Here is a 13,503-nt window from a genome sequence, read left to right as displayed (position 1 = left end):
GCCGGCAACTCTTGCAATGAAGTTAGCACTGGGGAAACAACTATTGAATACTAGATTCACTTTTGACTTAATAATAGCAATAATTAGGGATGCCCCGATCGATCGGCTGAGGATCGGGATCGGCTGGTAATCACATTTCATTAGGGATGCACCGAATATTCGGCAACAGAAATTATTCGGTTAAATAAAATCAGTAAAAAGGCCGAATAAATTTTGCCGAACAATGACATTTTTAATGACATGATCAAATAATAACCCACGTAGATTGAGAGCTGCGCGCTTTATGCAGCAAACATGTCAGCAGTGTGGAAGCACTTTAAAGCGTCAGAGAAAGAGGCAAAAACGGCCGTTTGCAGACACTGTTCTGCTGAATTGTCCAGAGGAACGTTCTCTCTCTTCTCGCCCCCTTTGAGCAGATAACAAAAGAGATAAGCTCATCTGTGGCAGACGTCATACATTTACTTGCTGCACTAAAGCGTCTTTTAAACAAAGAGGCTGAAACAGACCACGGAGTGAAAACAGCTAAAAGTGCCCTCTTAGAAGCTGTCAGCGAACGATTTAGTCAGGCGGACTCAGAACGCCTGTACTTCATCGCGACTGTGCTTGATCCACGATATAAAGATCATTACTTGGATATGGGGAAAAAGTTGGACTTGGGAAAGCCGCTAGGTGTTGGAGACGGTCAGGTGATGCACAGCGCAGGAGATGAAAACAGCACAGAGAGTAAACGGGCTCATACTACAGATGAGCCGCGCACCGACAGCCCACGGCGAGAGACTGTTTAGTGCTGCATCTCATGTCATCGATGAGAAGAGGAACCGACTTTCATGCGAGACAGCAGAGAAGCTACTTTTCATAAAGAAGAACCTCCCACTTTTCCTGAAGAAGTAGGCTAAGTAGGCTTATGTCTAGGACAGATTCCACATTCACATTCATCATCCACATTTTTTGCACTATTCAATGCACATTTGTTGTTGTAGACATACAGTCACATTCTTTCAGCAGTCAGTTATAGGCCTAACATAGGCTATTCAAGAAGGGGGGCTTAAAGATGGCAAATAAAAATATTTTTGCAAGAATCAGATGCTTTGTTTCCAGTGAAGACTTAGAGAAACTTGTTCATGCTTTTATCAGCAGCAGGGTGGATTACTGTAATGGACTCCTCACTGGCCTTCCCAAAAAGACAGTCAGACAGTTGCAGCTCATCCAGAACGCTGCAGCCAGAATTCTTACCAGAAGCAGGAAATCAGAGCACATCACACCTGTCCTCAGGTCTTTACACTGGCTCCCAGTTACATTCAGAATAGACTTTAAAGTATTATTACTGGTCTACAAATCACTAAATGGCCTAGGACCTCAATAAATTACAGAAATGCTCACTGAATACAAACCTAACAGATCACTCAGATCTTTAGGATCATATAAACTAGAAGTTCCAAGAGTTCAGTCAAAGCAGGGTGAATCTGCTTTCAGCCACTAACAGCGCCCCCCGCTGCTGGAATCAGCTTCCAGAAATGATCAGATGTGCTCCAACATTAGGCATGTTCAAATCAAGACTGAAAACACATCTGTTTAGCTGTGCCTTTACTGAATGAGCACTGTGCTGCGTCCGACAGATTGCATTATCATGTTTTTCGTTTTCTTTTTCATTCTTTTATAACTTTTTTTAACACACTTTTAAATTTGTTTTTATCTGTTTTTAATCATTTTTATTGTCTGCATTTTATGTCCTAAACTTGTCTTTTTTATTCCTGTTTATGTAAAGCACTTTGAATTGCCACTGTGTATGAAATGTGCTATATAAATAAACTTGCCTTGCCTTGCCTTACTAATTTATTTATTTTAAGTTATATTGTGCTTTGTTTGTATATTATCTGCTGGAATGTTAAAAAATATTCAGTGTTAAATAAATATTTTGAAATTGTATTTTTGTTATTTGATTCATTTCTCTGAAAAGCAACACAAAATAGTAAAAAGATCATTTTTACTATTTAATTATTGTAATAGAGGAAAAAATTGGCAAACTAAATGGAAAAAAAATGCAAAACCCCGCGTTTGGTATTCGGCCTTCGGCCAAGCAATTCATTATTATTCGGCTTCGGAAAGAATTTCATTTCGGTGCATCCCTACATTTCATGCCTAGATCGACTCGCTGATCTGGCCAATCTCATGAACCGATTAATCGCAGGTGTTTGTTTACGAGTTTATAACCCGACTTATACATTCAATCTCTACAACACGTGAAGAATGTTTACAAATTGCATTGTCAGTCATTTTCTTACCATTTTTTCCTTTCTGTTTTATCTATTTTATTTTTGTAAAGTTGCTTCTGACCTTTACATGTAAGCAACATCCTTAATTCATAACGCATCTTTATTTCCCTTATTTAAAATATAGAAAACTGCTTACAGATTAATCATTTGCTGATCCCATAACTCTGTGGTTAGCTGTTCTGGAAAATATGAACAGATGTTTCAATATAATGTTAACATATACTTTCTATGTCAACTTACATATTGAGTTTTCACTGCAAATGTTACATTCATAATGCTGGAATTGCTCACATACCACATATTTTCCCAGTATCATGCAGCCCTGATAAGCATTCCAACACTTAGCTCCTCAAACAGCAGAAAACTCCCAGAAATCTTTCACGAACCTTTAAACAGCAGCGCAGCCGGGATTCACTGATCAATATGTGCACTTTCCTAGTGGACTGACAGATTAATGCAACTAAAACATACTGCAAAACATCACCATCATTTCAAGATCCCTGTTCATTCTGCTCTGCGCAATCAAGTATCATATATGTTTGTTCTAGGGCTGGACAATAATTTGATATCAGTATATATCGCCATAGATTTTTTTTCAATAACAGTGATATGATTTTTAAACCTATTTCTGGTTTTTCAATATAAATTTGCATATATATATATTTAATCATATGTAAGATCTCATACCTTGTAGAGCTGCACAATTAATCGTTAAAAGATCGCAATCTCGATTCCACCCCCTAGACGATCTTAATCCAGCATTTCTACGATTCTGCCAATCATATTTTCAAGTTCAGGAGAGAAGAAAAGGCGGCTGCACGAGTCTTTTCATTGTTTCACACATGTTGCTCAGTGACACTGACACCTCCAAATGATGTTGAATGAGTCACATATTGTATTCATAAGGTATAATTCACCTACAAATGTCATTTTTGTCTTCATAATGATGTTTTCGCGGCCAGGAAATCACACGTGACGTGAGCTGCTGACCGTGAGCTGTTATCACAGAGTACACAGCTGTTGCGAGTAACAGGTAATACAGCTGTAAATAATATTCAGTTTGTGGCACAGAGTGATCGTTTGGGAGCCGCGCGAAGTATGAACAAGCACTTAGCAGTCAGAATGAAACCGAAACTGTGCACTTCATTTAAATGATCATATCGCATTTTAGAGTTATGATTACGACAAACATTTGATATGTGTTTTCTTTCATAGCGAACCCACAGTTGTGAATGAAAATAAATGTTTACAGTGTCAGTATACCTACTCCAGCCTATATATTGTTGAATATAACTGATAATGGCAAATGTCTGATTTTACCAGTGAATAAAATTGTCTAATATGACAGATTGCGAGCATATATCTCAAACATAATAATTCAACATCAGAATTATTATAAGTAGAACAGAATTATTTATTGAAACCAGTAGACCCACACATAATATTATTATTGATGTTGTGGCAAATGTTTGTTTTTACCATACCTTTATTTTACATATACAGAATTGTGAGAAAGTTGGGATCTTTATTTTAAGCAAAAAAAAAAAGATAAAAGAAAAAAAAGAAAAGAAAAAAAATTGCGATTCTCATTTTAGCCAGAATCGTGCAGCTCTAATACCACAGTTGAAACACATGTGCTATAGGGAAATTGGTTAAACTAAATTGGCCGAAGTGTGCAAACGTATGTTTTTTTTTTCTTCACTCCCATCAGGTGAAGTTTTTTTCCCTCTCCACTGTCGCCACTGCCTCGCATGGTTCAGGATTGGTAGAGCTACGCATAGATGAATTTGCTCTTCAGTGTTTGAACTCTCAGTAATGATTAAAGCACACTGAACTGAGCTAAACTGAACTGAACTGAACTTAAACACTAAAACCTGAACCACACTGTTCCAGTTACAGAACCACACTGTTCCAGTTACTATGACCATTTATGTAAAGCTGCTTTGACACAATCTACATTGTAAAAGCGCTATACAAATAAAGCTGAATTGAATTGAATTGAATGTATGTGTGTGTGTGTGTGTGTGTGTTTATGTATGGGTGTTTCCCAGTACTGGGTTGCAGCTGAAAGGGTATCCGCTGTGTATAACATATGCTGGATAAGTTGGCGGTTCACTCTGCTGTGGCAACCTCTGATAAATAAAGGGACTAAGCCGAAGGAAAATGAATGAATAAATGAATAAGGTTGAAAAATAAAATACAAAATAATCAAATAAGTGCTTTTCTTTTCTTAAATATTTAAGTGTATTTATAACATAAAGCCATTTTGTTCATTTTATGAAATAACTACCTTACCAAAAACTATACTTAGAAAGATATCATTATCATGAGCTAAAACTTAGGTCACACTACCCAGTCTTACTTGGTAGTGAACTATGGCTCTGTGTACTAAACGAACACTCACGCTGGAGATTCACAGCTGTTTAGAGACAACTTTATAGACAAATAAACACAAAAATCACATGTGATTTATCGTTCAGCCCTACACTGGAAAAATGAGACACAGTCCAATTTACCTCATGATGAGTGGGCACATCTACAGACTCTCAGATAAAGCCGGAGACTCTATTAATACCAGATCAGCAAGACTCCAAAGCATCACTGTTTGTCTGTCTTCATAATAAACAACAAAACCGCATAATTGCACTGAAAATCATCCCATAGGACAGCTGATCTGTACCGATATGATCATCTTCTCCGCAGGCATGCGATTTGATTTCCATCAGCGTTTCTTGAATGCAGATTCTCTGGAAACTAGTGTGAATTTCACATGACTGTCCTGAAAAACAGATCATCTTTTTTTCTTCAACCCTAAGCTCTTTAACTGAAGATGTTGCATGAAAAAGAAGTGTTATTGCTGAATCAAGGTTTTAAAAAGTATTTATGCACACATTTATGGGTCAAAGATGAAAACTAGTTTTAAAGCATCCTAATGAATGTGTTTTCTTGTTTGGTGAATTACTAGTGTGTACTTTTATTGGTGTTTGTGTATATGTTGAGAATATTATTTATATTGTAATTACAGTGCTTTTACTTTGTCTAACATCAGGTTATCTTACTAAATTAAAAAGAAAATCAAATACAGAAATGTGTTGTTTTTCTACTTAATAGATGACCATTCAGCCCCAAAACATACTAAATAATTGTTATATTAATTCTGTATACCTTGCCAATCTATTTAAAACCACTAGGTTGTAAACATTTGTCAACATGGATGTTTCAATCATTTATAATTGTATTAAATTTTGTTTAATCACTAATTGTGTTATGTATATTAGTAAGTAGTAGGGTTCAGTTTAAGCTAAGCTTGTCACGATATTAAAATTCGGCACCAATAGAAAAGCTTAAAAAGCGTCCTGCTAACATTTGAACACTGTTAAGCACGTTCTTAAACAGAGCTGATTTGCCATTGTGTTCACATGCTCAACAGAAATGACTGTGATTGGCCGTGAAGGTCATCAGTTCACAAAATTTACCGCTGTTTACTGAGGCCTCGTTTACACTAATGCGTTTTAGTTTGAACACTTAAGTTTTGCTACGGTTACGCCATCCGTCCATACTACGCCGGAGTTTTCGAGCGCGGAAAACTGAGTGTTTTGGAAATGCTGGAGAGGTTGTTTTCATTCTGAAACGCTGCTGCTCCGTCTCAGTGTGGATGAGGAAAAACGAAGACATCTGAAAACGGAGGCGGGGCTGCTGAGATTCGCTACCTGATTGGGGCTTTTGTGTCATTGCGTATTCGTCCCTTATTCGTCAAGCCCCTGTCACATGACTATAACACATGGCTTTAACGCTACCGGAAGACAGCAGACCAGCCTTTACTGTAAACAACAACATGGGCACAGAAATGGGAGCGTTGATGGGACTTGATCTAAAACGCCGTTTTAAAACTAAAATGCACTAGTGTAAACAGGGCCTGAGTGTAACCACAGATACCGGGACACTGGAGCGTTTTAAAGTAACGATCAATTGGTTTGTCTATAAGCTGGCATACGAGCGGTCTGCTGATGAATTTTGGTTTTAAAATGCTCCAGTGTCCCTGTATCTGTGGTGACATTCAGTAAACAGCAGTGAATTAAGTAAACTGATGACCTTCAGGGCCAATCACAGTCATTTCTGTTGAGCATATGAACACAATGGCAAATCAGTGCTGGTTAAGTTAATGGGAAATGGACATTTTCAATATGTCAGGATCGATTGGTACCAAACTCTAGTATCGAGACCACCCTAGTTTATGTCATTTCATTCTTAAATAAATATAACTGTGAGTAAGTAAAATTTTTAGATTTTATTTTATGATGTTATTAATGCAAGTATTTAATATGTTTAAGAATATGTATATTCACAATTTTATGTTTTTTGGATACAGAAACAGATGTGATGTCTCATCTTTGGCATACTTTTTACTAGGGGTGTAACTAATTACGATGGATCTGTAATTTGTAAGGATCACAACCCACAGTTCTTAACACATGTGACCTGTGGATGAATAAATTTTTTTACTGGTAGTTTAATAATAAATTTGTAATGATTGCAGAGAGATCGCCTCTCGCGTCATTCACATCACATGTATGAAAGCATTCCTGTAAAATATAATGATGACTGAAACAGTTGTGGTGGGTTACTGGGGATGTGGTGGGTTTCTTAGGTTATTAAAGGTGTTTTCTGTCACTGCTTGTTTAGCCTGCATTAATGCATTCAGTAACTGCACGATTAATCATTAAAAGATCAGAATCTCAACACCCACGCAACATTAGTTATATATGAAGCTGATTTGCAGATGTTTATGCTATAATTACATCTATAAGATGTTTATTTATAGATGATAATCCTCGAATCGCTGCATTCAAATCTGTTTGAAAAATGCAAAAATCAAAAAAGAAATTCAGTCTTTACTCTGAGTTAGTTATTAAGTTACAAAAAGTGAAATAACGAGAGGGAGTAAAATCTCTCCGTGGCAGGGGCAGCTGCCTCTAAACCTGCCACTGGTAAGTGCGCCTGCCACAAATACCTGCCACTCTATTCGTCACCGCTAGAGGCAGCTTCCTCTATACCTGCTACTGCTGAGCGTTAGTGGCCACCACGGTTAAACAGGTCTGCTATGGAACTGGCCTCTTTTGCAGCGGCTACTATGGAGCTCATCACGATTATAGGCACCTGACACAGAATCCGTCATGGTTAGTGGCAGCACTGTCATGCATTTCTGGATTTACAGCCCATGAGCAAATGACATCAGTGCAGCCAGTATTTAACAGGGAATTTTAATATCCTGATTTCAGGCCATAAAAAATCATATAAATAAGCTACTAAACTTTTAAAAAATTATAATTTTTTTCTCAAGAGAAATATGAAAATGTTTTGTTTAGATTTTGTGAGATTTGTGATTCGTTACACCACTACTTTTTACATTGACTTAATTGATTTTATCACTAAAATAAACAATACTACAAATATTTCTTACTGAAACAAACAAACTATTTACACTAGGCAAACTAAAATACAAAAATATAAGTCATAATGACATTCAAATCAAGTGTATAACAACACTGCAACGTCTGTAAACTAGCACAGCAAATATTCAGTATAAAATAATGTTAACCATGTCAGCACTTACGATAATTTTATCCAAACCGTGAGATTTGTGATTCGTAACACTACTACTTTTTACTTTTACTTATATTATGTAATCACTAAAATAAAGAAATACTGTAAATTCATTCATTCATTTTCTTGTTGGCTTAGTCCCTTTATTAATCCGGGGTCGCCACAGCGGAATGAACCGCCAACTTATCCAGCAAGTTTTTACGCAGCGAATGCCCTTCCAGCCGCAATCCATCTCTGGGAAACATCCACACACACATTCATACACTACAGACAATTAAGCCTACCCAATTCACCTGTACCGCATGTCTTTGGACTGTGGGGGAAACCGGAGCACCCGGAGAAAACCCACACAAATGCAGGGAGAACATGCAAACTCCACACAGAAACGCCAGCTGAGCCGAGACTCGAACCAGCGACCTTCTTGCTGTGAGGTGAGAGCACTACCTACTGTAAATATTCACCCCTAAAATAAACAAATACTATATACACAAGGCAAACTAAAATACAAAAATATAGTCATGACATTAAAATCAAGAGTATAACACTACAATGCTAATAAACTAGTACAGCAAATATTCAGTATAAAATAATGTTATATATAACCATGTGATCTAAACTGTGAGATTTGTGATCCGTTACTTTTTACTTTTATTATTTTATCCCTACAATAAACAAATACTACAAATATTTACCACAAAAATGAACAAATACTATATACACAAGACAAACTTAAAATACAAAAATGTAAAATAATCATAATAGCATTAAAATCAAGTGCATAAAGTAACACTACAACCTCTATAAACTAGCACAGCAAATATTCAATATAAAAATGTTTATATATAACCATGTCAGTACTTGAGATACTGTGATCCAAACCATGAGATCTGTGATCCGTTACGCCACAGCTTTTTACTTTTACTTATATTATTTTATCACTTAAATAAACAAATACTACAAATATTTACCACTAAAATAAACAAATACTATATACACAAGGCAAACTAAAATACAAAAATATAAAAGTCATAATAACATTAAAATTAAGTGTATAACAACACTGCAACCTCCATAAACTAGCACAGCTAATTTTCAGTTTAAAATACTGTTATTATATATATATATATATATATATATATATATATATATATATATATATATATATATATATATATATATATATATATATATATATATTTTATCACTAAAATAAAGAAATACTGTAAATATTAACCACTAAAAAGAACAAATACTATAAACACAAGAACATAAAAATGCAAAAACGTAAAATAGTCATAATAGCATTAAATTCAAGTGTATAATGTAACAATAAACCTCCTATAAACTAGCACAGCAAATATAAGTCATAAATAAATTTTTAAAACTCTATAACTATGTAAGCACTTAAGATAACTGCTAAACTAAAGCATTCATAGTTTGATGATGTGTAAGGGTGTATCAGTCAGTAATAAAATCAGAATCTGGCTTCCCATAAATAAATCACACTGATTTCAAAGGTTACTAATACAAAGTTGAACCCTTGCTGATCAAACTCTGAAATCCACTTCTTCAATTCAGCATGTGAGCCTCAAACATCACACAACAGCCAAACTCATGATGACAGCTGAATCTGCATTAAAAGCCTTTGACAAACTTCAAACCCAAAACATGAAGAAACTGAAGCTGATTTCCTCTGACAAGTATGAAACAGCCTGTTGTACTCGTATGTGCTGTCAGTTAGTTTAGATGCTAAAAACAGGCAACAAACAAGCCCAGCACATCACGAACTAAACCCACGTCAATAAATCAGCCTAAAGTGATTGATACACGACATTTATCGCACTGATGTCGAGCTCATTCACTCATTAGCACTGTTAGCATTAGCCGCTACCGCACAGTCTCTGCTCATCACACAAAAGCCACGTTCATTAGCAGCTTTAAAAATACCGTTTTGTAAACATTTTCACTTGGTCAGCAGCAAAATCACGAGTATTTCAAGATAAACACCACAAATAAAAGAAAGACATCTTATTTGATTCAAAAATCAGCGGCCCAGAGCGACTCTCAGGCTCTGTGTCAAAACCTATTGAACTCCCTATCTAGTCAGCATCTTCACTGCTTCATAAGCGCACTCAAACTCCAGCAAACTAACCAAGATGAGCCAAAACATACCAAAGAAGATATAAAGCGTCTGTTTGACCTCTCGAACACGTCCCTGGCAGCCACATACAGGGATAGACGCTGTTTATGAAGGGAACGCGACAGGTTTTGACACGTAGCCGCAAGCTTTCTCACCTGGACGTGAAGACTTTGGAGCAGCTGATGGAGCTGCTCAGGTCGCACATGGCGCGGTAGTTGGCGTCTCGGGTTTTTTCCCTCTCCACATGGAATGAATACAGGGATAACAAAATTCCTGAGAGACACACGAGCAGCCGGACTATCCGCTCCCAGCGAGGGGTGGACACTCGCAAGACGGGCGCCGCCATTTTTTCCCGGCCTTTGCACGAGCGCGCGCAGCCTCCCCTGCCTGAAACCGTTGGGCGCGCGGCGGGAGAAGGGCTGGGCGGCGACGTGGAAAAGCGTCGGGGGCGTGTCCCAAGGTGGGCGCGGCCTTAATGATCTAAGGTCTGTTTTGGTTTGTTGCTAGAAGAGATACAGCTGCGTCCTAAAATAATTAAAATTAGAATAATAACATCTAAAGAGAGATACAGCTGTGGGCGTAAGTTAACGAGAATTATTTATATTGCTTATTAAATTACTCAGTAATTGTATTTTATTAACTCTTTACCCCAACAATAAACCCAACCATCACAGTTATGTAAAACAGTAATTAAACCGAGTTTTATTGATATTATTTAATAAATTACCAATTAAATTGTATTTTCTTAACGTTTATTCCATCCCCAACCATCACTCTAATGTAAAAACCGTAATTATATTGAGTAATATTCATAAAATTGATTAAATTACCCATTAAGTTGTATTTATTAACGTCTACCCCAACTCCAACCATTACTCTAATGTAAAAACAGTAATTATATTGAGTAATATTTATATTATTTATTAAATTACCAATTAATTGTATTTTATTAACGTCTACCCCAACCCCAACCCTAAACTCAATCATCACAGGAATGCAAAACTGTAATTATACAGAGTATTGTTCATATTTTTTATTAAATTATCCATTAATTGTATTTTATTGATGTCTATCCCAACCCTAACCATCGCAGTAATGTAAAAACAGTAATTATACTGAGTATTATTCATATTATTTGTTAAATTACTCAATAATTGTATTTTATTAACATCTACCCTTTTTCCAACCCTAAACTCAACCCTCACAGTAATGTAAAACAGTAATCATACAGTTTATTATTCAATTATTTATTAAATTACCCATTAAGTTGTATTCTATTAACGTCTACACCAACCCCAACCCTCACAGTAACATAAATACATTAATTATTGCTGTAAAGAATCACTTTAATGATGCTGTATTGAGATGAATGTCCGCAGCTGTATCCCCTCTAGCTGTCTCCGTTTTGTTTCAGAGTGGGCGTGGTTTGACTGTTAGGGGCGTGTCCTCCAAATGTCTCGCCATTCTTGTGTCAGTGGGGGCCACTATTATAAACTGCAGGCCTTTTGCACCCTTATTATTGCACACTCCAACACTGTAAATTGTGTATTACACAGAGAGGGATGATGAGCTAGCGTCCAAAATGTAGATTTAGTCTCAGAAATTTAGTAGTAATAATTTTTGTTAATAATATTGCTGGAAAAGGGTGCATGCTGGTATAACAAACAAAGTGTTTTTGAAGAGCTAGTGTCCCAAAAATGTAGATTTAGTCTTAGAAATGTAGTAATTGCTGCAAAAGAGTGCACTTTGGCATGTTATACACAGACAAAATGTAGATTTAGTCTTAGACAAATAATATGTTGTCATTAGTATTGCTGTATATTGTATTGCATGATGTATTTCATATAAAATAACAGAATTAAACAGAATTTGATATGCTTTTTTAATGCTTAAATGACTTGCAGCATTGCACTGAAATGATGTGACCATGCTTTATGAAGTGGAACTACACTGCCACGTTGTGGCGCCTTAAAGTGACAGTACACCCAAAAATGAGACCTTCCTCACCTGTTTGTTCACAGTGAAGTGGATCTAAACGTTAACAGGTTTCTTTCTTTTGTTGAACAGGAAGGAAGATATACTGAAGAATACAGGAAAAGGCAGCCATTGACATTATAACAGAAAAATAAAACACTATGGAAGTCAATGGCTGTTTTTTCAGCATTCTTCAGGTTATCTTCCTTCGTGTTCATTCATTCATTCATATTTTTTTGGCTTAGTCCCTTTATTAATCAGGGGTTGCCACAGTGGAATGAACTGCCAACTTATCCAGCATATGTTTTACGCAGCGGATGCCCTTCCATCTGCAACCCATCACTGGGAAACACCCATATACACTCATTCACACACACACACTCATACACTACGGCCAATTAAGTCCATCCATTCGCCACTGGATTAAATGGCTCGATTTGCTCTTCAGTGTTTGGACTCTCAGCAGTGAATATTAAACCACACTAAACTAACCTTAAACTCTAAAGACCAGACTGACACTGTTTAAAATCACTATAATCTTCTATGTGAAGCTGCTTTGACACAGTTTACGTTGTAAAAGCGCTATACAAATAAAAGTGAATTAAACTAAATTGAGTGAAAGACAAAATAATGCTGAAATAAAATATTAGAAAACTTATTTGACTTAGCTGTCAATGCACCTTTGTTTTTTTTAAATGAAGCACTCAGATTACTTGCACTGAAATTACGAAATAAATAAATAAATAAAATTTATTTAAAAAAGAAAATATAAATGCATTAAAGAATTAAATTAGAAATGCTGCCTTGGCAACTTAATAAAATAAGTCAAAACATTCAAATGACTATAAAAATGATGGAGCATTAATAAAATATATAAAGACAAAATAAATAATATATAAGATTAGATTAGATTATTAGTAAGACAAATATGAGACAATATAAGACAAAAGCACATACAAATAAAAAGTGAGCTAAAGTACTAAAATGACCAAAATCTAAACTGAAATAAAAGAAATATACTAAAGTTACTAACAAGTTAACCAAAAAAAAAAAAAAAGTTATATAGGAAAATAATGCAATTAACAAAAGCACATAAATTTATATATTAATTCATTCATTTTCTTTTCGGCTTAGTCCCTTTATTAATCTAGGGTCACCACAGAGGAATGAACCACCAACTTATCCAGCACATGTTTTACACAGTGGATGCCTTTCCAGCTGCAACCCAACATTGGGAAACACCCACACACTACGACCAGTTTAGTTCATCAATTCTCCTATAGTGCATGTGTTTGGACTGTGGGGGAAACCGGAGCACCCAGAGGAAACCTACGCCAACACGGGGAGAACATGCAAACTCCACACAGAAACGCCAACTGACCCTGCCGAGGCACGAACTAGCGTCCTTCTTGCTGTGAGGCTAACCACGGAGCCACCATGTCGCCCATTATTTGTAATTTTTGTTTATAATAATCATTATTATCACAACTATTTGTAATATTTCTCGTTATT

General features: G+C 36.1%; 1 protein-coding gene across 1 annotated transcript in view; it reads right to left on the bottom strand.

Moving 5' to 3' along the window:
* The window catches only part of vkorc1l1 (vitamin K epoxide reductase complex, subunit 1L1), a 43,576-nt gene extending 33,198 nt beyond the window's left edge, over positions 1 to 10,378 (bottom strand). The window contains 1 exon segment of the mRNA NM_001020688.1: positions 10,173 to 10,378. Within this exon segment, the coding sequence (NP_001018524.1) occupies positions 10,173 to 10,363 (191 nt within the window). The 5' untranslated portion in view covers positions 10,364 to 10,378.
* Positions 10,379 to 13,503: the final 3,125 nt, after the last annotated feature.

This window comes from Danio rerio, chromosome 5, assembly GCF_052040795.2.
Source record: "Danio rerio strain M-AB ecotype USA chromosome 5, GRCz13ab, whole genome shotgun sequence".
NCBI classification, from domain to species: Eukaryota; Metazoa; Chordata; class Actinopteri; order Cypriniformes; family Danionidae; genus Danio; species Danio rerio.
Note: the sequence above shows the minus strand (reverse complement) of the source record. Positions and strands in the feature narration are given on the sequence as shown.